The 24,961-nt window shown below is 49.8% G+C and overlaps 9 protein-coding genes across 9 annotated transcripts; 3 read left to right on the top strand and 6 right to left on the bottom strand.

Moving 5' to 3' along the window:
• Positions 1-700: 700 nt before the first annotated feature.
• Aspvir_000323 (GMC family oxidoreductase) lies at positions 701-2,700 on the bottom strand (the record flags this gene model as incomplete). Its single annotated transcript, XM_043265460.1, has 4 exons — positions 701-1,210; positions 1,269-2,142; positions 2,214-2,243; positions 2,318-2,700. 4 exons carry the CDS (start codon positions 2,698-2,700, stop codon positions 701-703), a joined length of 1,797 nt encoding a protein of 598 aa, XP_043121395.1.
• A 439-nt stretch (positions 2,701-3,139) lies between these two features.
• On the top strand, positions 3,140-3,650 carry Aspvir_000322 (uncharacterized protein; the record flags this gene model as incomplete). Its single annotated transcript, XM_043265459.1, has 2 exons — positions 3,140-3,409; positions 3,465-3,650. The coding sequence occupies 2 exons, from the start codon at positions 3,140-3,142 to the stop codon at positions 3,648-3,650; spliced, it is 456 nt and encodes a 151-aa protein (XP_043121394.1).
• A 293-nt stretch (positions 3,651-3,943) lies between these two features.
• Aspvir_000321 (C-3 sterol dehydrogenase/C-4 decarboxylase) lies at positions 3,944-5,244 on the bottom strand (the record flags this gene model as incomplete). The annotated part of the gene is made up of 2 exons (XM_043265458.1): positions 3,944-4,606; positions 4,669-5,244. 2 exons carry the CDS (start codon positions 5,242-5,244, stop codon positions 3,944-3,946), a joined length of 1,239 nt encoding a protein of 412 aa, XP_043121393.1.
• A 682-nt stretch (positions 5,245-5,926) lies between these two features.
• Positions 5,927-7,710, bottom strand: Aspvir_000320 (ubiquitin-conjugating enzyme E2; the record flags this gene model as incomplete). The annotated part of the gene is made up of 7 exons (XM_043265457.1): positions 5,927-6,802; positions 6,853-7,021; positions 7,152-7,248; positions 7,312-7,333; positions 7,387-7,481; positions 7,560-7,593; positions 7,678-7,710. 7 exons carry the CDS (start codon positions 7,708-7,710, stop codon positions 5,927-5,929), a joined length of 1,326 nt encoding a protein of 441 aa, XP_043121392.1.
• Positions 7,711-10,024: 2,314 nt separating this feature from the next.
• Aspvir_000319 (GTPase-activating protein LRG1) lies at positions 10,025-13,979 on the top strand (the record flags this gene model as incomplete). Its single annotated transcript, XM_043265456.1, has 6 exons — positions 10,025-10,483; positions 10,550-11,252; positions 11,309-11,962; positions 12,025-13,116; positions 13,174-13,460; positions 13,518-13,979. The coding sequence occupies 6 exons, from the start codon at positions 10,025-10,027 to the stop codon at positions 13,977-13,979; spliced, it is 3,657 nt and encodes a 1,218-aa protein (XP_043121391.1).
• Positions 13,980-15,549: 1,570 nt separating this feature from the next.
• On the bottom strand, positions 15,550-16,820 carry Aspvir_000318 (uncharacterized protein; the record flags this gene model as incomplete). The annotated part of the gene is made up of 3 exons (XM_043265455.1): positions 15,550-16,258; positions 16,324-16,615; positions 16,667-16,820. The coding sequence occupies 3 exons, from the start codon at positions 16,818-16,820 to the stop codon at positions 15,550-15,552; spliced, it is 1,155 nt and encodes a 384-aa protein (XP_043121390.1).
• A 383-nt stretch (positions 16,821-17,203) lies between these two features.
• Positions 17,204-18,229, top strand: Aspvir_000317 (proteasome regulatory particle base subunit RPN10; the record flags this gene model as incomplete). The annotated part of the gene is made up of 4 exons (XM_043265454.1): positions 17,204-17,229; positions 17,286-17,324; positions 17,390-17,609; positions 17,672-18,229. The coding sequence occupies 4 exons, from the start codon at positions 17,204-17,206 to the stop codon at positions 18,227-18,229; spliced, it is 843 nt and encodes a 280-aa protein (XP_043121389.1).
• Positions 18,230-18,488: 259 nt separating this feature from the next.
• Aspvir_000316 (uncharacterized protein) lies at positions 18,489-20,535 on the bottom strand (the record flags this gene model as incomplete). Its single annotated transcript, XM_043265453.1, has 4 exons — positions 18,489-18,891; positions 18,980-19,233; positions 19,797-20,152; positions 20,250-20,535. 4 exons carry the CDS (start codon positions 20,533-20,535, stop codon positions 18,489-18,491), a joined length of 1,299 nt encoding a protein of 432 aa, XP_043121388.1.
• Positions 20,536-22,074: 1,539 nt separating this feature from the next.
• Positions 22,075-24,447, bottom strand: Aspvir_000315 (putative arsenite efflux transporter ArsB-like; the record flags this gene model as incomplete). Its single annotated transcript, XM_043265452.1, has 3 exons — positions 22,075-22,425; positions 22,491-24,319; positions 24,372-24,447. The coding sequence occupies 3 exons, from the start codon at positions 24,445-24,447 to the stop codon at positions 22,075-22,077; spliced, it is 2,256 nt and encodes a 751-aa protein (XP_043121387.1).
• Positions 24,448-24,961: the final 514 nt, after the last annotated feature.

Genomic DNA, 24,961 nt, shown 5'->3' with positions numbered 1-24,961 from the left:
GCCCATGAACCGATTCCATGCCATGCGAATATCCCCCGTGACTACCTACTCTAGTCGATCCCCTTCGCATTGGTATAAAGAGCCCGCGAATCATGATTGTTGATGCCGCCGTGTCACAAAGGGATGGAATCGGCGGTAAGTCAACGTATACTATCCTCCAAACGCCATGGAGGGCTGCAGGCTGCTCTACGCTCCGGAACACTCTTCTTGGCCTCTGTGTACTTGGTGAAAACTGGCTCGCAACTGGGTGTTAGTTCTTGTGAGGCTGTTGAATCCTTTAAATCTTTGCATGCTGATATTGAGCATCCAAAGTAATATATATATATATATGCGCTTTTAAGCTTGAGTCTCGAAAATATATAGGACCCTAGAACGAGTCTAGCAGTCAATTGATGCCATTTTCTCAAAGTATATCGAGCACCAGATATGTATATTAGCAAGTTTTAGATGATACACGTTTGTAAAGCTTCACAGAGATCTTCCCTGCTCAAGACAGACACAGATCAGGATTATGTCCTGGATATATAATCTACAGGAGTTTATAAATATGGTCTCTACTTCTGTTGCAAATAGATCTATGCCTGAACTCTCCTGCTGAGAGAGATATCAGGCTAATGAGGAGATGATATCGGTTGCGATCTTCTCTGCAAGCATATCTGCCAATTGATTGAGTTAATGATCACAGAAGAAGGAATTCCTGCTACTTACAGACAGTAGACTGGGGATGTCCAGGCACCAGGATGGGAAATGCACTGGCATCGACAACCCTTAACCTATCGACACCAAAGACTCTGGCCCGGCTATCGAGGACGGCCATAGGATCGTCTCGTGTTCCCATCTTGCAAGTACATGCAGCGTGATATATAGTCATCACTGTATTGCGAATAACCTCGAGGATTTCTGCGTCTGTTTGATACTGACTCCCGGGGAAGTACTCATCTCCCACAACAATCGGCGCCATGGCCTCACTGTGAAACATATCACGGATACGCTTATACGCCGCAATCGCTACTTGCTGATCCGCCTCCGTTGAAAGCCAATTGGGGTTGATTATAGGCAGATCTGAGGTATCGTTGGAGGCGATAGTCACATTTCCGCGAGACGTCGGCGCAACAAGGGTGCCCAGGATTGTTGCATATTGCTTACCACCCGAAGGTTGCGAGACAAGTGGGTTCGAGAAATTTCCCACGTATGAAGCTGATGAAATGTACTGCCCGGAAAAGCAAGTCAGTTACGCGTCAACAAATCTGCACATCGAGGCGACCAACCTCAATCTCCGGCCAGTCATCTGGGAACCACGAAAGGTCCTCGATCGTCTGGACTGAGAAGTTCGAACGAAAGGAATTTGGGATCTTCTCAAATGCAAGGTAGTCGATGACTGGATTGGTGAGTACTCCCCCATGAGAGAATATATATTGAGCCATTTGCGATGCGAGATACCCTACATCTGTTGGTACTTTCGTGTATGTCTCAAGTGCTACCTGGTACGTTGGTCCGAAAAAGACATGGTCCCACATATTCTGACCTACACCAGGCGCATCCTGAACAACATCAATGCCGTGTTCTGAAAGAGTATCGGCCGGCCCGACTCCAGAAACCATCAAGAGCTGCGGGGTGTGAAATACACCTGCCGATATGATCACCTCTCGCTCCGCGTTGAGGGTGAAAGTTCGCAGTAAATCGCTCACTTGCACCCCAGACGCTTGCTTTTGTGGGTTGAATAGTATTCTCTTTGCCATCGTACCCTGATATATTTTCAGGTAAGTTGATGAAGGTAGCGGGCTCAGAAAGGCAGCTTGCGAGCTGCTCCTTGTCTCATCAGACGGTCGAATGGTAAAGCTGCAATACTGAGCACCGAACAATGACCCGCTGTTGAAGTCCAGCGTTTCGTTTATACCCACCTCTTCCACTCCAAGTCTCATCCAGCTCGAAAAGGGCATAGCGTAAACAGGGTAAGATACGTGAAGTGGGCGTTGTCCTTCATGAGCGAAAGAATCAGGATTGTATTGCGCTGTAGCATTCGCGGCGCGTCGCAGCGTGTCTGGGGGCGTGAACTGAACGGTCTTCTGATAATAGGGCAGAGTGTTGTCAAAAGTGTAACTCCGATCCTGAACAAGATCAGCCCAAAGCTGCATCGACTCCCTAGTTGGTCTAGCACAACAGCTATCAGTCTATTTCCTGGAATCAGCATTAGAGAACGAAGTTTGGCCCACCTTTGGTAGGCCATAAAGTTCAGAGCTGACCTGTCCATGCAGAATATCAAGTCAGTAAAATAGGCCGTTGCCTCGAAAAAGGCAAAGTAGCGCGATGCTCTTACGATCCTCCAAGGCATTTGCCTCTGGGATAATGAATATCACGGTGATTAGCACCCGTGACATTTCTAGCCACAAACTTCCAGTCAATTGCCGTGGTGGATTGAATGTCAGAGCCAACACCTATACTGGCGGCGCCAGGAATGGCTGCTACTGGGGACCTGAGTTCGTATGTTTCCCCAGCCTCGACGAGAGCCACCCGGAGTTTCTGCTCAGCCAGACGGACCGCGAGAGTCACCCCAGCAGTACCACCACCGACAACGACATAGTCGAACGTCTCATCATTACCCAAAGTGTCTTTCCACAGATCGGAGAAGCCGTCTGTCCAGCTTTCTAGAGCACTTGTAACCAGGCCCAAGAAGCTGACCAGGGGGATAGGGAGCTGCATTTCAATGACTGGTCAAGACAAACCAAGTAGACAAGGAACAGAACAGCTTAATCCACACTGCTAGAAGACAGATGGTGGCGTGACATGGGAATCACGGGTGCAACTCATTTGTAGTCAAATTTAGATGGCACTAGGGTAGTTCTTTCTGTTCCTGTCAGACCAGCCCAAAGACTGTCATATGAATTAGTCAGACAATTAACAAAGACACACTCAACTAGCTGTGAATGCAACATTTCTTTGACTGCCCTAAGACAAGCAATAGCTCTGAGACAGCCTCTTAGTCCGTTAAGACACATAAAAAGAGCTACTAAGGCTTCGGAATGGAGCGTTCGTGGTTGCTTCTAAACCTTTATTATGGCCAAGCGCTCAACCCTCATCACTCCCAGCGAAGAATTCATGACCTCGCCGGGCGATAGCGCAACTACGAGACTCCCCTGCAATGGCAGCGAACACACGCGCGTTCTTCACCGACTTCCCAGACTTCAAGCCCAACCCAGACGCCTCAGTGAGCGATGAGTTCAACCGTCTAGCAAGCCACAGAAAATGGAAGACGGGCTCAAAAACCTGGCGCAAGATGTGGAACCGATGCATGGCCCTAGAGTACGATAGACTGCTTGGGCAGAATCTCACCGGACTTCAGAACTGGCAGCAATTGTGCGAGGAGCTGGACCTGACAGGACCGTTCACGTCTATCAGGCAATGCAAGAAGGTATGCTATGCTGCCTTGAAGGTCGGGAGGCCGGGTTACTGATTTGGTTTTTCAGGCTTTGTCGGAGGTTTATGTCAATATCGTGGATCTTCTCGATTGTCGTATTTTGAAGCAGAAACCGACAAAGTTCCCGAATCTCAGGGCGTTGGAAAAGTATACCAGAGACACAAGAAGAGTCTTTAGTAGACATCTTGCGAAGCAGGACGAGTTGCTCCGGGTACTGCTCAGGAAGCTGTGGTGACAGTCTGTTGGTATTGAACTGTCAAAACAGGAAAGCTGGTTCAGCCCATATGCGAACGATTTTGACCTACAAGATCTGGCTGTGATCCAGGTGAATAAAGACATATATCCTGTTCTGGTCCTCGATTGGTAGTATGAGAATTTCTTCATAATGTCTGTCATGAATAGCATCAGCAAGTGTAGCTTTGCATGAAGAACTATGAACAGGACAAAGCCAAGGGGAATGTCACAAGAATTAGTCATATATTACAATACATATACGCCATATCGACCTAAAAATTCCCAGCCAAGGCGTCACAGCCCCTTCTTTTCAGAATCCAATCGTTCGCTTTCCAGCACATATCCAACCGCGCGGGAGAGACCCTCAGGGACCGAGACGATTGGACTGTACCCGAGTCGGTACTTGGCCTTTTCACAAGAGTAGTAGCGAGTCATGCATGAGTACCGGACTATGCGCCTTGTCAAACGGGGAGTCTTGCCAATAAGGCCAAATACAGTCTCCAGGACGCCGCCAATGGGCCCGAGAAGATCTTCGGGAAGCTGCCACACCTGGTCAGGCCCCACAACCTTTCCTGCCAGCGCCCATGCAGCGCGAGTAATGTCCCAGAAGTACACGGGAGAGTCATTTGTGATGTTGAAGGCTTCTCCGTCTACTTTCTCGTGGTCCAGGGGGCCGCCTTGCCCGGCCTCATACCGCGTCTGAGTGGCAAGAAGACGGTATGCGGCAAGCAGATGAGAGTAGGCGACATTGCCAACGTATGTGAAGTCAAACAAGTTGTTGTTATCACCGAGCTGCATGCGTAATACGGTCGGAGATGCTTTGGCTGCGTGCTCAAGGACCTTGAAAGTAAATGTGGTGTCCTTCTCACCGTATATACCTGCGGGGCGAAGAGCACATGTCACCATGGATGAAGGAGAAGCACGGTTGTACTTCAAGACTATTTCTTCCGCTTCGGCCTAGGCAGGTTGATGTCCGTTAGTAAAACCCAGCACGGCAAAAGAAGTGTTTACAAACGAACCTTGGTATCGGAGTAGTACTCCAGCTGTAGCTTGCCCCGAATGAGCGGCCAATCCTCGTTCACATTTTTCAGATCACTCTGTGTGTCGTGCAGGACGGAGGCCGAGCTCGTATACACAAAGGCCTTGCACTTCCCACCCCAGTCACCACGATCACCGCCCGCGACCTCCAGTAACGTCTTGGTTCCATCGACATTGACCTTGCGCAGCAGCTCCTTATTTCCTTCCAACACGTTCGCCGTCGCGGTATGAATGACGACGTCCGGCTTGACCGCGCGGAAAATAGCCAGCAGGGATTCTTCGGACGTGATGTCGCCGTCGTAGTACTGTGCACCGGGCAGGCGATTGTTGGCTGTTCGCAGGTCGAGAACGGCGACCTTCGCTACGCACCTAGGGTACCGATCGACCAACCGAGGATTATCGAATCGAGAGTCTCCTTCTGGTTTCGGGAGGGCAACGCTGGCATCGGTCTCTGAAGGGAAATTGAGCAATTGATCGACAATGTGCCAGCCCAGAAACCCGCATCCTCCGACCACCAGAACAGAGCCCAGCTCCAAAGTAGGCCGCTTCTGAGACATCGGGGGCAGTCAATCGATCGAAGGATATTCTTTGTGATGTGATCGAAGAGAGATGGGGGAGATTCGGGTTCAGTGAAGAAAGTGAGGTTGAGAGCACGGCCTGCTTTTTCCCTTCTTTTGTCTGGTGATTGAACTTAGATAGGGGCGTTGGCATCATTTAGCAATTTAGATGATTATTAAGGTCGGTGCCGCCTTGAGATGCTTCTGGGGCACGGGCTCGGAACACCCCACAAAACCGATAAAGTACAACTATGCCTACAAAATGTGGACCACAACAGCTTTTCTGTGAACTGAAGCTATGTGACACCTAGAACGGCTGGTATTGCTAGATAAAAATTGATACAAAAGTAAACCTAGCAAACAATGACCATTTTTGCCTGTCGCGCCGCTTTGCAATCGTAGGTTTTCGAGGCCTGGGTACAAACTAGTCATGGACTCACGGCCCAGGGCAAATGAGAAGTGTCTCCTGTCGCCGGAAGCTTTGGCAGAGCCATAGAGGCGTGTGACGGGATTGGTATAAGGACAGGAGGTTGGCGCCGCCAGAAAAGATCGTTTGGCGACTTGGATTTCCAGACGAGTTATCAGAGCCCAGGTACCAAGCCTCCAAGTTCTTCGGGATGGTTGAACATATTTGGACAAATACTTACATGTTGTCTTGAAGCCTTTCGAGCCCGCAAGAACCTCACTCTACACTCTTCTGCACCGAGCGACGGAGTGCACGGTTGTAGTTCTTTCGGTCCTCAGGGCTACCCCAGAACAACTTGGATGCTTCTGGGTTCACGGTTGTCCGCGGATCGTAAGGTGCGGACTCCTCTTCGAGCGCTTCCACGATTGCCTCGATATGATGGCGCATTTCCTCTGTGCGTTTTGGGAAATAGCACAACGTTCCGTCCTTAGACACCCGGTAGTGGAAGAGCTCTGGTTCTACGACGACACGGGGTTGCTCGTCCGGGAATCGCGGACTCAGATAGATCTTGATCTTAAACACACCTCCATCAAGCTGGGTCATGGGACGACCAAAGTAGATCAATTCCCAGAGGAACGGGTTTCCATGGACGAGGCACAGGTCCACTGTGAAATTGTGGCGATGCTTGAAATCCTCAACAATCTGCTCGTACTGACTTTGCAGGCTCACCGCAAGGCTAGCTTCCTGCTTTTTCGCCTCGAGACCTTCTATTGGCCAATTGCACATCTCTTTGAGGATGGCTTCCTTTACGCGGATGAGTCGGCGTCTCAATTCGGGATAATTAAAATGGCCCCTCATGCAATTATCTTCGGTCTCAAAAGGCATGGTTTCAAATCTCTGGCGGCGTCTAACCTGTGGTTCTGCTTCCGTGATTGCCTTCATGTAGGAGTCAAAGTACCACAAGAAGCGTCTCTTGCGAAGGTCCGCAAAGGGCTCGAAGAAAGTGACGTCTTCGTCATCGAACGAGTCGTCACAGTCATCATCCTCGGTTACATTCTTGCTCTCGGACGGCTTGACTGTTCCGTTTGACTGAATGCCCAGTGACGATTCCAAAGGTTGGATAACTGCAATGCGAAGAGTTTCGTGACGTATCTCAGGGCGAGGTAAGCACACAGTTAACTATCGTACCTGAGGCAACTTACCTTTTCAATATAAGCCTGGCTGTTTTCCTGATCCTCGGGCGCATGTGCACCTTGGTATCCAGGCTCATTCTCATAAGGATTGTTCGACATGAGACTCTGAATGGAGATCAGAATCGACTCCAGTCCTTGAGCCGATGACCATTCCTCTCCGCGCTGACCACCCCAGGTTCTGCAAGACGAAGCTGTCAGCGTTATTGGCAAGCGGGTTTCACCAGGTTCTAATTACCCTAAGATTGATCTACAGTGCCAACTTTGTCAGCATCGCAACTATGCCGGCATGTACATGGTTCGTGACTCACAAGCAAACCTTACCCCCGGCATAGAGGTTAGGACCGAAACGGCATCGACCTCCATTGGTCGTCGTAATCTGAACAATCGGCGGGGTCGCAGGATAGTCTGAAATAATATCAGCCGTTTGACACTCAGCGCAGACCGTAACCGAGTGACCAGCATTCCTACCTTTACCAAAACTGACGCTGAACTACCCTGGCAGTCAGCCCATGGGCCTCATCTTCAGTGGGAATGAGCACAAACCTCAAAGAAACCGAACTGGTAAGGTGTTCCAGGGGTTCCCAGCACAATAGCGGTCACATTGCGAATATCAGAGTCCTTGTATGCCACGGCGAGAGCTGTAAAATAAGAAACAGTAGTCAGTAAGGCCTCAAATTACGAGTGAGAAGCAAACCTTGCTTGAGTATAAGACATACAGAGATCCGCATTGTGCTGGATATGCTTGATTTCCTGATACCCAGAATGAAGTTTTCATGTGTTAGTCAACATGATGCTTCGGAAGAGATAGAAAAGGATTGATGAGAGATATAGTACCCGAGTGATGCGGAGTATGGACTGGTCAGACATTGTGATTAATGCCAGGCATTTGCCCCAGTCGCAGAGAGCCTTGTTGAGAAGGAGATCCTGTTTGAGTCAAGCCTGTTGATTAACAAGGATAATAGGTAAGATAGAAGGTGGGGTGAACTGTAAGACGTGTGCTATACATTAGAGAGAACCACCTGAGATATTTTTGTGTCCTTAGAGAAGGAACTAGGTAGGAACACCAAGAGTCTCAAAAATACAAGGGAGAAGGATAGGTGAGGTTTTTCTTCAGTGTTTGCATAACAAATCAACAGATAAACACGAGCTAGGCGCGATCACTGCGAATAATAGAACTATAAGCACAGACGGAAGAAGATTTAAACTTCTACAAATCTGATAATATAGAATTGATAGGTAACAACGCTGAAGGTGAATGATCAGTGGCAGTGGAGTCATGTCACCGATACATCCTAAGAGCAAGAGATCGTGGTCGGAGGATATATTTAACCTCAGACGTGAGGGGCAATCATAGTCATACAGGTAAAGATGATGAATTATGATTCAAAGCCCAAATGTTTTGGCTCTCCTATCAGAAAGCTGCAGCCATAGATAGACAGTGTATGGCTCAGTTCCAGTTGGACCCTGAAGTCAGGGCTCCAGGCAGTCTGAAATTGGAACCAAGATCTTCCAGCAGCGGAGTAACTGTGTCAATCGAGGGTCCGTCACTAAGTAGTCTTGTCAACAGATTATCTACAACCAAATTGAACACACAAATGCCTCGCAAAAGAATTTATAAAGTTGGTATGATCATGCACAGATTTGACATTGAGAAGACGCAGACGCCTACTTGTGCCTGGTTCTTGGTTCGGTGCATGACAGGTGTGTTCATCCGTACTCCACAAAATGAGTGATGGGCGGCTTCGGGCCGCTTTACAATAGAGTTACAAACTGTGAAAATAATATACCACTAAGCTAAAAAGGCGTCCGGACTATATCCTCATCAGTATAGAGTCATATATAGTCATGTATCTTGAAATTCGAGCGGTAATCTATTTTCTCACAAACTTACAGGTTGCTTACGCCCACTTCTCAGGACCTGTGCCACAGAATGGCGGGATTATGGAGATGTCCTTCGATCAGGTAAATACCTACATACTTGACCCTCAATTTCTGCCAGGGAAGATGGGATCAGTATAGCCAGTGATTGGAAGATAGATACGCCCTGATGTTTATCGGTGGTTGGGTAGAGGCATCATTATTATTTATTTCTTCAGAATTGGGAGTCAAGGGCTGAAGGGCGGAGCAGCTGAGGGTCACGTGATATTTAGTCTTCATTATTGTTTTTTTCACTGAGAGAGGTAGACTAGGGTTCTCTCCCAGCCTCCTTCTACATCTTCATGCCGGGCCTGTACCGGAAGTATTCTCCACACCATTTTCTGCAACGTTTACTGACTATGACGACTGTCCATTCATGATGATATGGCGCCCCTAGTAGTAACCTGCACACAACAATACCCATCCTTGCTTGGCGGTGATGGAGGCGGTGAGCTCCTTCACGTGATAACGCCTAGCGGGCAGCCAGCAAGACGAAGCATAGGGGGGCAGAGTAACAACCGCCAGCGAGCAACATTCCCACCTCCTCCAAAACACGCTGCTTTCTCTCCCTCTATACCTCCTCTCAACTCGTTAGACTGCTTCTTCTGGTTGATCTCGATTTCCTGTCAATCTTTTTCTAACCTCTGCTCGGTGATACCAAGTTGAAGCTCTTATTTCAAAAGGCGTCTTGCTCAAGGGATTGGGTACGGTTATGCACCTATCAGACAGCATACTCCGCCGCTCTCTTTGAAACCCCGATCTTTCTCGACCTCGCACCCCTCAACGCTGGCAATTTGCGTTCGCAGAGGACTGTCGTCGGCAACCTGCTACCATTCCAGGCGCTAGTTTGCGAAAGTCAAAGAAGAGCTTACAACTGTCACTTGGTCACGCGCCTCGGTCGCTGCTCCCTCGAGTATCAACACTTCCCCGCAAGTTTCATCTACATGGCGTGAGGTAAGTTATTATGGGAACAACCACAAGCACTCCAAACGCATCGACAAATAACACACTCCATGGTGCTTTGATCTGATATGTCTTCCTTAACAGACGTCTTCATTGACCTCGCTGCCCGATTTCGTCCTACTTTTATCGGAGATCTTCCATCACCCTAACCAGTGCCTGTCTGTTTGGTATCGACGACGATCAATTGCCTCGGACAATAACCAACCGATCTGGAAGCCCCTCGCGATACTAGCGGTGTTCCATTGACGTACTTTAGAAGAGCATCCGTCAGTAATTACAGAAAAGACCGTTCCTTGCGGATATGCCTCCCGGCGATGTCTCACTGCCGGATAGCCTTGTGCCGGGCAACGGGGCTGTCCGTCCCACATTAAATACCAGTGGGCAAGGTGGTAGTTTTCAGAGACAGACTCCCACTTCGCCAGCCGATAGCAATAGAACTTTTGACTCGCCGCGTGCAAGATCTGGTGGGCGGAATGGGTCTGCTGTGACCAGCCCCGTGGATGGGATGCAAAATCCAGACGGTCGCATGGGCCGAAGATTGGATTCGAACAACTCTGGCCAGCGGGACCCTTCAACTCCGCGTGATCGAGCTGGCTATTGGGAGAAGTCAGCCCAACGTGACAGACCTTCTCAGAGCGGCCGTCCGCCCACAAAATCCCCGGGTAGTTCGCGTATTTGCAAAAAGTGCGGCGAGCCTCTGACAGGTCAATTTGTACGCGCACTTGGCGCAACATACCATCTTGAGTGTTTCAAGTGTGAGGTTAGTTTATTCGTCAGCCTCAACGAAACTCGCCGCGTCCTGTTAGCTAACTGCCTCTGACAACAGGATTGCGGGCAAATCGTGGCGTCCAAGTTCTTTCCGGTCGACGCTGAAGACGGAAACGGACAATATCCCCTGTGTGAGACAGATTACTTTCGGCGATTGGACCTCCTCTGCCACGAATGTGGCGGTGCTTTGCGTGGTTCCTATATCACCGCCTTAGACCACAAGTACCACATCGAGCATTTCACTTGCTCCGTTTGCCCAACAGTTTTTGGCGCCCAAGACTCCTATTATGAGCATGAGGGCAGGGTTTACTGTCATTTCCACTATTCCACCCAGTTTGCTCAGAGATGCCACGGCTGTCATACAGCGATTCTGAAGCAGTTCGTGGAGATTTTCCGCAATGGCCAGAATCAGCATTGGCATCCAGAGTGCTATATGATCCATAAATTCTGGAATGTGCGCCTAGCTCCAAATGGCCGGCCTCTGGAGCATCCTGAGGCGGGTCTCGATGCCACTGACGAGGAACGAAATAGAGTGCGGGAAGAAGAAGATATGATGGAGGAGAAGGTTTACAGGATCTGGAGCATTCTCTCTGGTTTCGAAGAGTCTTCAGCTGCCTGCATCTCGGATATGCTACTACACGTCAGCAATGGCTCCTATCTGGATGGAGTCCTAGTTGCTAAGAGATTCATTGGTCACGTTGAAGTTCTATTCCGAGCCATCGATGAACTTGCTGGATACATCAAGACGCAAGAGATGAAGGGTAAGTACCGCCTTTCCAGGACAGAAAAGTAAAGTGCGGACTGACTGAGTACCCAGACCTTGCTTACGGACGTGAGGCCAAACTATTGTGCAAGAAAATTGTCGCCTTCTTCGCTTTGCTGTCTAAGACCCAGGAAGCTGGGGTACGGAAACTAGGCGTCACGCAAGAACTCCTATCATTAGTCACTGGCCTTGCCCACTACCTTAAGCTTCTCATCCGCATCGGGCTTCAAGGCGCTCTGAAGCTGGAGAGGGAGAAGAAGAGTCCCGCAGGCTTGTATCACTTCCTCGATCACTTGGCAGATATTGAGACACTCAGGCCTCCGGAGCAAGAAGAAACAACTGCAGATCTCATGGCTGGTGTAGCCAGTCTTGCCGATCAGCTTTCTGATTGCTGTGCATCATGTAAAGAACCAATCGATGATGAGTGTATCATGCTGGGTGATTCCAGGTGGCACATCAAGCCGCCTCATCTTACATGTGCAGCATGTCAAACGGACCTTACTGATACTTGTCAAGAGGCCCTCTGGAGTCCCAGGATGAAAAAGGTTTTCTGCAATAGTTGCGTCTCGCAGCAAGGTCTTGCGAATGAGACTCAAGGCGGATTTACTCGTGTGAGCAAACTACAGCAGTTTGTCTTCCTGTTACGGGTTGCACTCGCGCGCCTTCTTGCTGTTTTGCACGCTGGAGGAACCTTGCAACCCACTTCAAGTATGTTATCCCGTCGCAATGCTAATACCGGTCAGACATGGGTTAACGCTTTGCTTCTCTAGATGACCCGAGCTTCGCTGTGAGTGAGACTAAGGATGGCAACCAACCTCCATCTGGCGGTGAAATTCACAGATCCGCGACAAGGTCGAAGTATGCGGGCAGAGATGGTGCTGCTGAATCATCGCTTGAGCAGACCGTGGGCGAGATGCGACGCTTGCGGTCCATTCGGAACGAGCGTACTCTGTCAACTACATACAAGAGGGCTAGGGCTTCAAGAATTATCGACGGTCCTGAGGGTCGAAGTGTCAGGCCCGGTTCTTCCGGCGGAGAAGGATCCGATCCCCGTGGCCACGGCTTCCAGATTGTAGAGGAAAGAGATGCCAATGGCGAGACTGTCACCGACCTGACATTCGGTAATCAGGACGCTTTGACATTGGACGATATTCCCAGGATTGTGGCCGCCGAGCAAGCAAAAGAACAACGTCCCAACGCTTACAGACATGCCGGCACTAAACTGGTGGGTACGTCTGAGCCGCTTCCCAGGTACAACCACGGCCATCAACGAGGTGTGTCTAGCGGCAACTTGGAATCGCACCTCGCAGAGAGAACTGCCAAGACCAAGAAGTACTTCTCTGAACTCTCAGCTCTCGAATATTTTATCGTGCGGCATGTCGCTGTCTTGTCCATGGAACCTTTGCTGGAGGGTTACTTCACGTTGGATGAGTTACTCTCCTTGATTGAGTCTCGCAAGCCAACAATCTGGAACATATTCGGTCGTGCCTTCAACAAAGATGCCAAGAAGGCCGGCAAGAAGAAGGGTGTGTTCGGCGTGAGCCTCGATTTTCTGGTCGAAAAGGAGGGTACAGAATCCACTCATGGCGTCGGCCCTGGCGCGCTTCGCGTTCCTGCTCTTGTTGATGATGCTGTATCGGCGATGCGGCAAATGGATATGTCAGTGGAAGGTGTTTTCCGAAAGAATGGTAATATTCGACGGCTGAAGGAGATCTCCGAGATGATCGACAATAAGTACGACCAGGTTGATCTCACGAAGGAGACTCCTGTGCAGATTGCGGCCTTGTTGAAAAAGTTCCTCCGCGAGATGCCTGATCCGCTCTTGACTTTCAAACTCCATAATCTGTTCGTTATCTCACAGAGTAAGTTGAGCTCCTGCATCCCAATTGCAAAGCCTCTGCTAACCTCCCCATCCATAGAAATACCTGACCCCGAAAAGCAAAAGCGGTTACTGCACCTCACATGCTGTCTGCTGCCCAAGGCTCATCGGGACACTATGGAAGTTCTTTTCGCCTTTCTAAACTGGACGTCATCTTTCTCGCATGTGGATGAGGATACGGGTAGCAAGATGGATATCCACAACCTTGCAACTGTCATAACGCCTAACATCCTCTATCCAAATACGAAGAACAGCACAGTTGATGAAAGCTTCTTGGCAATCGAGGCTGTCAATGCTCTTATCACTTACAACGACACTATGTGCGAGGTAGGTCTTTCCGCAGCCCAATGCCCAGTGGACCAGCTCACTGACTGTCTCCTTAAGATACCGGAAGATCTCCAGGCTGTTCTTAGTGATACCACATTCTTCAAGGATAACAACGAAGTCAGTACGAAGGAAATTCTGAAGAGATATGGCGACATTGCGCGAGGAAGCTTCTCTCAGAAACCCAACAATGGCGGAGAAACTGTGACAATCACAAACCCTCATTACCGAGGAGCAAATATTCCTACGTCTGCGCGCATTGAAACAGACCAGTCTCAGGATGCATCGTGGCAGGCGCAGAACTCAGTACGCCACGTGCAAAACACAGGTGGGCACAACCACGCAAACAGTGCATCAGGACCTTACAATGGAATGGAACTTGCGCCTGGACAGACCGCCAGCTACCGTGAAAGGAGCGCCAGCAATGGCAGCCAGCAGAATCCCATCCCACAGGAGGGACAACCCCAACAGATGCCTTACAGGGCTCGTCCAGGAGCGGGACCCATGGGAGTTGCTGGTTAATTTAAAATCGGTCCTTCCCAACCATTAGAATTGCCCTATCGCATTACGCTGCCTATTTCATCGTCAGAGGAATCCCTTGTCTTCCTTGCCGACCAATCACATCGTGTTCTCTTTTTGATATGCAAATGGATGTTATCGGCGTACATTTGAACCATCTAGCGTTCTCTCATTTTGCTTGGGTTGGATGGAGTTCTTTCTCCTTGTCCGCTTGGTCTGAGTTTTGACATCTCCACATTGTCGGCTGCTCGGTTTTTGTCACAGCTGCTGGCAGTGTTTCTTCTATCTCTTTTCTCTCCACGTTTCTTCGTTCACCGTGCAGGACATGCAACCGCGAGGTTCGCGTTACTCGATTTGTCTCGCGCAGATTCTGGCTTCGATCAGTTGGTGGTGGAAGTGGCTGTTGGTCCAGTTTTATCTGACTCTCGGCCTGCCATCTCACCTTCGACTCAGATTCTTCTCTTCTAGCTTTCACCTTCTACTTGATTACTTATTTTCATACCACGGCCTGGGCATGTCGTTGCATTGACTGCCTTTTTTTCTGACCTTTCTCACTTTAATTTTTTCTTCTTTTCTTTTTTTCTTTACTTCGCCTTGCTTCCTTCCTGGTGTTTGGCATTTTCATCCCATCAACAATGGTGCGTGAACTGTGAGTGTATCGCTTGGTCTTTTGTTGTTTTCGCTAGTCGGCCTGCACGACCGCAAAGATACCTGTTCTGAGTCAAAGTTGTGGCTTCGTTGTTCTCGGTCCCTCTTACTTTTATTCTTCTTTTTGCAACTTCATTTAACCCTTGCTGCCTCCCTGAGGTAATATTCCCCAGAAGTTGTTCGATTATTGCATACATGTCCTCGTGCGGTGTCATTTCCTCATGAAAAGGAACAAGAGGTGTAATCTACTTTAGGATTTGAAGGAGGCTCATTCTGTTGCTCCACCGCAATGATTCTCGATCTGTAGGACCGCGTTCATAAAATTGTAATACAATGGCAATAGTTCTCCTGGTTTGAGGTAACCCCAGGAGCACGAAGAGATTTTGACGCCATGAGAAGACTTATTCCATTCCCGATCCAAGTGTCACTTGCAGGCTTATGCAGGATACAGCGGAGTAAGGGACAATGGCAAGCAAGGGCAAAAACAACAGTTATATTGCAAGCGAAAGGTCAGGGTCTCTCAATTCCACAAATGATTCATACAACATCTAGCCGAGTGAAACCCTTCAGGACTGTTCAGACCAGAGACCAACGCCTTCAACTGAAGAGGAAGAGATGGAAGCCCAACCAACTCGCAAGTTTTGCATAAAACGTCCCACCAACCTGGTAATCGAAAGCCAATACTCCAGTGAAAACCCACGAGCAAAGCATGAATGTACAGGGACAAAACCCGAACGGAAAGCCACAGCAATACAACCACTGAAGATGACAGCCAAGCAAGTTACGCAAATACCATGGCCCCAATGAACCCCAATCTCGAATTGGTTGACCTGCCGAGAAACAATTACACAACTCCCAGATAAAATAACACCGTCGCTGGTAAGTAGTTCCAACTTTATGTGTGGAAATAATCTGCATTCAAAATTTACGCTCGCTTGCGCAAGACTCGGCGTCCCGTGGCTGACGCTTCACCTCCTGCGGGAGCAGTGGCCTTTCTCGTCGCAGAAGCGGTGCTTCTTTTGGCGGCCACGGAAGGCGCTTGGTTGCGGGCGACCGTTGTCCTCTTAACGGGAGCACTGGCAGAAGATGCAGTGGTTGCTTTCCTAGTACCCGTTCCTGCTCTGCCTGGCTTGATCACTGTGGTACCCGAGGAAGCGGTGGAAGAGATGCTCCCTCTGCGGTCGAGTTGGGTGGCAGGGCGGGAGAAGGGAGATCGGACATTCTTTGTTGTCGTGGCAGCTCGGCTGGCGGGTCTCTTAGCTTGAGACGGTGGCCTCATGTCCCTTGTAGTAGTTGTATTAGCTTTCGTGGTCCGCGACCGTGCATTATCCGCGTTCCCTGCTGCACTGGCTGACGTCGATTTGAGGGGACTGGATGGTTTCAAGGGCGACATGGGACGAGAGAGATACGATGAGTTATGAGGCTTCTCGGGAGAGGCACGGAACGGTGATTGCGGATACGTTCTGGAGTTCAGAGATTTTGGAGAGAGGATCCGGTAATCTGCGCCTCGGACCTCCTGGGAAACGACGCGTGAAGTGCCGGCCGGGTTGGCACGCCTCTTGGGATTTTTGAGCACGTCAAGGGAGTCACCTGCAGCAGGCGCGTTTTCCTTGTCCGAATAGAGTCCCTCGTGACTTGACACAGTCCGTCAGCAGGCGAACAAGGATCGGAAGATTGCAAAGGGGTCATGGTAACTCACCTTTGCCTTTTTACTCTACGCGTGCTTGGGCTTGCAGTAGAGACACTTTGTTTTCCGCGTTTGACTGAGGCAGACGTGAGATTCCGCGTTCCTTTGCCGGGACTGGCGTGCTTCTTGGGGGACAGGGCGGTCTGTTGCATTCGGAGAGAGTTATTGTGCTTCTCAAGTAATTCACCCATTTTGGCCTTTCGAAGTGCGATGGGAATACGGTTAATGCGCCTTTCGATTCGAGACCGCAGATCATGTGCCTGGAGAGCGTATTGTGCGCGAAGCTTGCGAGCTCGTTCTGTGACTGCACCTTGTGTTAGTAGATGGCGTATCCAGAACGTTGAGAAGACCATACTCTCTAGTTGCAGATTATCCATTAGGGCCTGCTTCTGGCTTCGAGTTATCCGCAGCTTCTTGTGAGGAGGAGCATCGGTGGGTGTTCTGGCATCGTCGCTAGGGTACGCGTCGTGGTCTGCGTCGGGAGACTTGCGTTTAGTTGGAGAAGCCATCGCAAAGTGTGTGCTAATAGGTAATTAGATGGGAAACAAGCTGATTGATTGCGATAAGAAAGAACAGAGCGTTGTGGGGGAGGTCAACGAAGAACGATGAATGCGCGTGGAGGAGGATGTTGATGGCAGTGCTGGGGAGTAAACAAGCGCTGACTTAATTCGTCGTTAGCTTCCGAGCGGAGTGTGACATCTCGCCTGCAGCAGCTCCAACCTCCATCGTCACCTCCGCTCAACTTCATCACTTCCATCACTATTAACTTCCTCAGTCCTCTCTTGCCTTTTCTCGGAGCTTTTATAATCCTCGAAGAGTCAATTCTGTCTTATTGAATAATATTATCTACATACTGTCTCATCCCGAACTTGCGAAATAGGCCTTCGCCAAGATGTCGCTCGAAGCAACCATGATCATGTCCGTCCTTTCCAGCTCAGTTTAAGCTATCTGTCCGTTGACTGACCACTTTGCAGTGTGGATAATAGTGAAAGTAGCAGAAATGGAGACTATACGTGAGGATTCCTTGGTTTTCCCTAGCTTTGATAAGCTCTGTCGCTCAAGGGCTGACAACTTGCAGCTCAACACGATGGCAAGCACAGGTCGATGCTGTCAGCGTCATCCACAGCGCCAAAATGCGCGCACATCCACAGTCTGCTGTTGGGCTCATGAGTATGGGTGGCAAGGGTCCTGAAGTACTTTCAACATTTACCTCCGACTTTGGCAGCATTCTCTCCGGTCTGCACCGCACCAAGATTCATGGCACTGCCCATCTCAGCTCCAGTATACAGGTGGCTGGTGTATGTCATTTGTCCTCGATTTGAAGTTTCGTCGATAGACACTAACGAAGTTGATAATCTAGCTTGCTCTAAAGCACCGTTCCGAAAAGTCTCAGAGACAACGCATCATCGTTTTCTCCTGCTCCCCTATCGAAGAGGACGAGAAGACACTGGTCAAGCTGGCTAAGAAGATGAAGAAGAATAATGTGTCGATTGATGTCATTGCCTTTGGAGACCTAGAGTCCGATCAAACCAAGAAATTGGAAGCGTTCGTGGAGAATGTTAAGGGTGGCGACGGCTCCAATCTAGCCATCATTCCCCCCGGACCGAACCTTCTCAGTGAGGAGCTCCAGGCCACGCCAATCTTGGGCGGTGAGGCTGGAGTAGGCGGCGACGGTGCGGAAGGTGGTGACGGCGGCTTTAATTTCGAGGACGCTGCTGAAAACGACCCTGAGCTCGCATTCGCTTTGCGTCTTTCACTCGAGGAGGAAAAGAATCGACAGGAGAAGGAAAAGCGTGAGAGGGAAGAGGCTGAGCGCAAAGCGAACCTGGAAAACATCCCCGAGGAAGGCCAGCCGGGCGGGGAATCGAGTGGAAGCCAAGACAAGAAAGAGGACGGTGACAAGATGGACACCGCGTAAGAAAGGGTCGTGTGACCTTCTATATGGTGGATGACTCTAATGCATACCCGGCGTTTCTCTGTATTGACATCTGCTCTTGTAATTCTAGAAAGCGTGCCTTCCACTACGCGCTTTGAAGAAGGGATATGAATTGTATTGCAAATTCTATCATGACAACGAAACCGTACTCCAAGCCATCGCTGACCATTTCGCCAAGTCGCGAGCGTAGTCCATTCGCGAGCACTCAAATGTGGTCTAATCTCAGGTTTCCCCCAACTGATCATGTCCTCCTCAGCCAACCGCCTAGATGTCGATCAAACGCCTCACACCGAACAGGCATCTCCAGCTGATAAAAAGGATTCTTCATCACATAGTCCGAATATAACTCGTAAATCTTCTTCATCACCGCATCGATATTCGCCATGAGCGGATCCGTGAACAAGAGGAACTTGGTCCCCGTCAACGTCTGAAAACACGTTAACCGGAACTTATCCGTCTCGAGAGATTCCAGGCCCGTCACTGGTACGCCGGGGTTAGGGAGGCTGTATGCCGACGCAGCCGGCGTCGGGGTGGATGTGCCCGAGGGGGACGAGAGGGCGACGTTTGAGGAGGAAGCGGGTGTTGTTGGGAGGGGCGCGGAGATGGGGATTTTGGGGGTGATGGAGCGGGTGATGGCGTGGACGCTGCGTGTCACAGTTGCTGTTAGCAATTGCTTTAGAAGAACCTAAGTTGTCCTCACGGGGGAGGAGGCTGCCATTCGACGTAACGTACCCGTGAAACGTCCCTGCTAGGACGAGGTAGTCGTTTGTGGAGAGTTTGCGCAGTCCCGGCTGGAATTCACGCTGGTAGATCAAGCCGCCCGCTTTGTTGATTATGATGAGGGAGAACACGGCCCTGTGTTTGGAGTTGGTCAATCGCGATGTGTATGTATGGGGGGGAGGTATTTGATGTACATGATGGATAGGATTCGGACAATCGTCCTGCTGAGGAAGGGACTTCAATGCTTGGAATCGTGCAGCATCACTCTAGTCCGTGATTCGAATATGTTATAAGCGTGGTGTATATCGGATCGGGAATCTCATGTCATCGTTATCGTTGTCGTTATGGTCATTGATATTGGCCGCAGAGGGGATGCGGAGATTAGGAGTTGGTACTTTGCTACCTATGTTTGCCGGGGTGTTTATTCCGCACCCAAGAAACTACGACTGATGTTGGGGACTCGCTCTGACTGCCAATACAATGTTTAGGTCGGCGAGTTGCTACAACGTTTTAGGGGCATACAGATCAACCACGACTCCTAAATATTGTACGTTTCAACTTAATTCTTTACTAAGAATCGCAGGCATTTCGGCGACGCAGATTCATGTTGTTTGGATCAATCTCAAGGAAAAATTAATTCTGCTGAGAATCCGGCTGCTGTCAAACGACTTCTGCTCCACATTGTCCAACTTCACAATATATTCTCACATCCAACAACAACAACAACAACTCTGGTCTAGGGGTCAATATCGACGACAGTGCTAACCTCGACGATATTCTTCTGCAGAGTTAGTCGTCTGACTAAGAAATAACACAGCTAGAGACATACCGGGTGACCCTCTTCCGCTACCGCTTCCAATGACTGACTATCATAGCGAACAGTCCCCTTTCCTCCTCGACCCCCAGCCTTGACATACGCCGGATAGTCAGGAGCTCCAGGAAAGTCGGTATTATCGGCGATGACCAGAGACCCTGTGTGGAAAAGGTTGAGGTCTTCACAGAGCTGCAAGTCAGGCAAATAGAACTTCTCCCAGTGATCGAAGAACGCCATATCCACTGCTCTCGGCTTCACCTTTCCCTCTATATGCAACTTCTTGAGCGATTCCGCAGCAGGCCCCTCCAGGACACGAACAAGGTCTTCCAGCCCAGCCAGGCGAATGAGGTCTCGAGCTACCTGAGCACTTACTGGGCTTAATTCAAAAGTATAGACGTTGCAATCGTGCACATTCTCGCCGTGCAGGTCGCGTAGAATCGCACCCCAGGCGATGGCGGAGTTACCAACAGGTACCGAATTCGATTATTGTCTTCGGAGGTGGCTGCAGACCTTGAAGTTGTTGACGTGCTAAGGTTAATTTGTTCTCTTTGAAGATCATCATATGCTTGTTCTGTGCGAAGGTCTCGATGGCCTTGACCAACTCCCAGGGCTGGTTCGCGAATCTCTCTTGGGGCTGAGCAAAGATATGCTCGTGCAGAGCTAATGCGCGATCTTCAACTGACTTGAAGTTTATTGGTCTGAGTCGTTTCTCTGGAGGAAGGAACAAGAGACGTACCGGTCTGGCTTCTTGCATGTTTGAGTCTTGCCTCTGACTGGACAACCACGGTTGGACTTTGTCAAAATGGCATTTATCCCTTAACAACAAGGGAACAATAGCAAGAACAGTGAGATATAGGATTAGTCTGGATCTGCTTCCATTCAAAAATGCCATGGTAATCGAAGGTATTTATACACTGTCGACACTGAAGTAAGAGGAACACGCAATGAACTGCTTGCCCGTCACTGGATCTGTGCTGGGCCCGGCGCATCACGCAATGGGTCAAGCTTTCCTTATCTCCGAGTTGATGATCGCAGCAGATCAAATCCGAACCTATTCAAAGAGCCCGGATGATTCGAAGCTCGGCGCATCCGGAAGATGGTGTGATTTCCCCGGCATAGTTGCGAAGTATACCGTGACTCCTGCGAGGCCTTCCACTGCGTTACGTGTGCATGGAGTACAGTGAAGGATCTCATACTGGATCTCACATGATGTCTCTGCCTCAGTTAAACAGTTGAATGAGATTGGCGAGTGCCAAAGACATTCGTTACGGCTTTGATTGCGAAAGTGTCTTCCAGTAACCGAACGACGCCTGAGGCAGAACTGTTAAATCCGACGAAGCCTGACTTCCAGAATAGGCAGGTACCCACTCGACTCGGCGATATTCCATGTATAGTCTCCTCGGCCGAACAGCCCTTGATCGGCAGTGATACGATTGCCTATCTCCATGGGAGCTAAGACGGGAAATAGTGAACTGTAAGCTGGATGAATATCTTTGTGGGTTGATTGGACGTTGAGTGCAAATTGATCATGACTTCGAGATCTCTCTACACATAATGCTTGACATTGGTACGGTTCTATATATGCAGATACGGAATAGTGTCCCTAGTCTGGAGAGAGCCATGGGATCTTCACAAGGTAGTGGCTAGGACTAGGAGTAACTGAGCAATCAGGTTTCCGAATAATTATAAAGTTCTTGGTTCGATGTTCACGTATGAAATTGTTCACTTTTTAGTTTGATTGCTCAGGAAAGGAGCATTCAGGGAGATGTCTATAAAAAAGCGTATATGTCCGAAATCTAGGGCATATTCCTCGTTGTGAAGTCGTCAAGTCGTAAAGAGTCGTAAATATCCCAAGCAAACATAAACGCAAGAAACAAAAACTATAGAATTGGACATGACCGGATCGCTTTTGTGCGGGTCTTCTCAGTGGAAGATTTCTTCTGTCACTGCCCTCAGGTAGGCAGTTTGTGCTTTGGACTTGGCGTTCAAGCCGAGCAGCCTTGGAACTAAATGATAATGTCGCCGTCGTCTCTTCACTCTCAAGGCCATTCGAAAATGGTAGCCCGCACGACGGCAGCCATGCAAGGCTCAGAGGCGGATCAGAGTCGGATCAGGGTCTCTGGAGCCTGCAGTTGTCTTTCGTGGCTGACATGGGCAGTGGTTTTGCTTAGGGGCGTTGTTGCCACAAGTCTCTTGAAGAGACGACTTCTGAGATGCTCGCTCGAACGCCAAAGGAAGGGAATGAGCTGGATGAGCGCACCTCCCAGGCACTATAGCCGGTGACGCTCCAAGTTCATGGTGGTGGATTGTAGGGAGAGTTATCTCTCATGATGTAGACCTCCCCCACGAGAACGGCACACCCTACAGCCATGGAAATGGCAATGATGGGAAGGTTCACTCGTGCAAAGTCAAGGCTGCGGACGCGAATATGTTTCCTCGCAAGAATGTCCCGCCAGAGCAGACCGGCTAACGATGCACTAAAAGCCGTGCTAAAGGCACCGTAGTTGACTCCGATCGCCATACTGTACACAGTCGCCCAAAATGTCCGGTCACTGATGAAGGTGCCGTGCTCGTCGTTGATCTGCTTCCATGCTTGTATGACCCGGGAAAGGAGAATGGTGGTACCAATATTGGTGCCAGCAAACTAGTGTAAATGTGACAGATTAGTTGAACAGGTCCGACTGTTTCAATATTGAGTTCGCAACTCACGTTACACAGAATCACCGAAACAAAGCCCATGCCTCCAATAGCTCCGACGGTCCCCGTCTTGTCCACCCAATGGTCCCATCCGTAAGCGAAGACCGGGACCCAGCCCTTGGTGACTAAGGCTTGTACGAGGACAAACATGGAAAAGGAGAAAGGCACAAGCGCAAATGGCATGTGTGACACAACCGCTGTAGCGGTGGGGAACGTCTCCTGCGACCACCTGTACACCTCTGCGGCAAGAGACACCAGAGTTACCCGTTCCCGACCGTTTCCTGATGCAGCCTCGTGCGATAACTTCTCCGAACATATCCGTCTTTCCACATCCATCTCAAGACTGGAAGTTGCACCTGACAGCTCCCGTGGTGCGGCCGTGGAGAGTTCCTGTTTTTCGTCCAGCGCGCTCATGGCGTCGGTGGTAAGTTGTCCGTTCTGCAAGCGATCATTCTTGGGTACCAGTGTTGAAATGGATGATTCTAGAGGAGAGGCCAGCGTCTGACTTTGGCCATCCGACATCTGGGACGAAAAGCCCGTAGAAGAACGATCTGGCGACCGTACGCTAGTGACATTGACCGTATTCCCCTCGCCGGTGCGTGGGTCAGTGTCGGGCTCTCTCTGCGATCGAGTTTCTGTCGATTCAGCGTATTCATATGCCTCGGCAACGTGTTGTGCGCGCATGGCTTCCTCATCTTGAAGGGCACGCTCCGCTCGGGCCAGTTCAATCTCTGCGCGGCCCTTACGGGCAATCTCGCGCGTTTCACGACGGTGGTACCATCCAAACGCAAGATCCCAGCACAGCATGACCACGGCAGCCGGCAGGGTCACCCAGAAGACGGGTTTAGGGTGGCCATGTTGGCTAGAGGCATTGAGGGCTAGCAGAGTAATGAGCGTGGCCGCCATGATGAGAGCTCCAAATGCAGCACCCCCTTTATCCAGGAAAGGATTCATGATCTCTTCGAGCGAGAGCTTTTGTCCATCGTCCGCGAGGTCTTCTTGTTCATCGGCCCTTCCCCTCGCATGAGGTATGTTGGGGTTAACGGGCTTCTTGTCTCTTTCTTCTTGTGTGAGCTCGTGCATCTTGATGGAAAGAGGGATGAGAGATTCATCCGCGAAGATGATGTACAGTAGAAAAGGAAACAAGACAATGGCGGTGACCACGACGGGAACAATCATATTAGCAGTGTACTCGATGAATTTGACCTGGAAAGCCCCAGCTAGCACGAGATTGGTTGGGTTCGAGGAGACAAGGATCGCAGAGGCGATATTGGCAACGGCAAACTGACTGTGAATCCAAGCTCTTGGATGAACGATGTTGCTTGATACTCGGGTCATATAGGCGAGGAATGCGGTACCGGAGAGAATAATCGGATCGTTTCCAATAAAGCTTCCTAGGCCGAAGAAGAAGGCGTAGAGGTAAAAGAAGAGCCGGTGCCCAACCTCGCCACCTTTCTGAAGGACTTTGAAAGCCAGGTACCTAATCAGACCGGATGCATCGATGGAGATGGCGATGTAAGCCAGGGATAGGAAGAAGGCCATGATATCGATTGGTATGATATTGTCGGCCCCAAGCGTGCCACCGCGCACTTCCTCCCGTCCGATCGCCAAGATAGCCAGCAGAAATAGGTCTGCTATGAGCGGTGCTGTGACAAAGTTAAGAGGAAAGTTAATTCGCACATATGGCTTGAGTTTGCCATTGTGGTCTTCCTGATCGTCTGGTTGAAAGCGATTTTCCCTGGGAGGGATAATTCGCAATTTACTCAAAACATCCAGCACTGCATTTGAAAATGGGCGTGGGACGTAGAAGGGAATATGGAAGGGAAAAAGCACGATGATATCTGCAAGAGTCAGTCGCTTAGGAATTCGATGCGGTCCCGTGTCTGGACATACTAGTGATGATGAAAACAATAAGCGTGACGATCGAACGCCAGCTCTTGATCTTGCTGGTGTCGAGATCCCCTGCCATTCTGAAAATCGTCCTTGTATGAAATTCCTTCCTGGCTGGCTGGAGATAGCGAGTTTTCCCCCCTCGATTTGCGTTGTTCGAGCTTGGAGCGTTGCAGCCCGATGCCGCAGTGACAGAAATCAGATGCAGCAAACGACTGCAGAAGAAACGCTTTCAAGAGATAAATATAGGCACACAATCAAGCTTTAACAAGCAACAGGCGCCATTTGAAAGTGTCTCGTCCGCTTCCTTGTCTTCAGGGCGCAAGAATGAAAAAAAGCCCCCTGGTCATGGAGAATTTGACCAGCAAACCTGACGTTGAGTGGAATGTGAATTCAGACTTGATTATCGGTCGGTCACCATGCCGTCCTCCCTGCACACTTCGAAGACCTTTGCTGAATCAATCAACAACCACATCCATTGGCGAAAAACAGACTCAGATAGAACAGATCAAAGGAGGAAGATGGCCTTCTATATCATTCTTGTCGCAATAGCACTTGATCTTCCTGGCCTGAAAAAAAAAAAAAAGCGCGGT

The sequence above is a fragment of the Aspergillus viridinutans genome (assembly GCF_018404265.1).
Source record: "Aspergillus viridinutans IFM 47045 DNA, scaffold_1, whole genome shotgun sequence".
NCBI classification, from domain to species: Eukaryota; Fungi; Ascomycota; class Eurotiomycetes; order Eurotiales; family Aspergillaceae; genus Aspergillus; species Aspergillus viridinutans.
The sequence above is the reverse complement of the archived record's forward strand: the minus strand, read 5'-3'. Positions and strand labels throughout refer to the sequence as shown.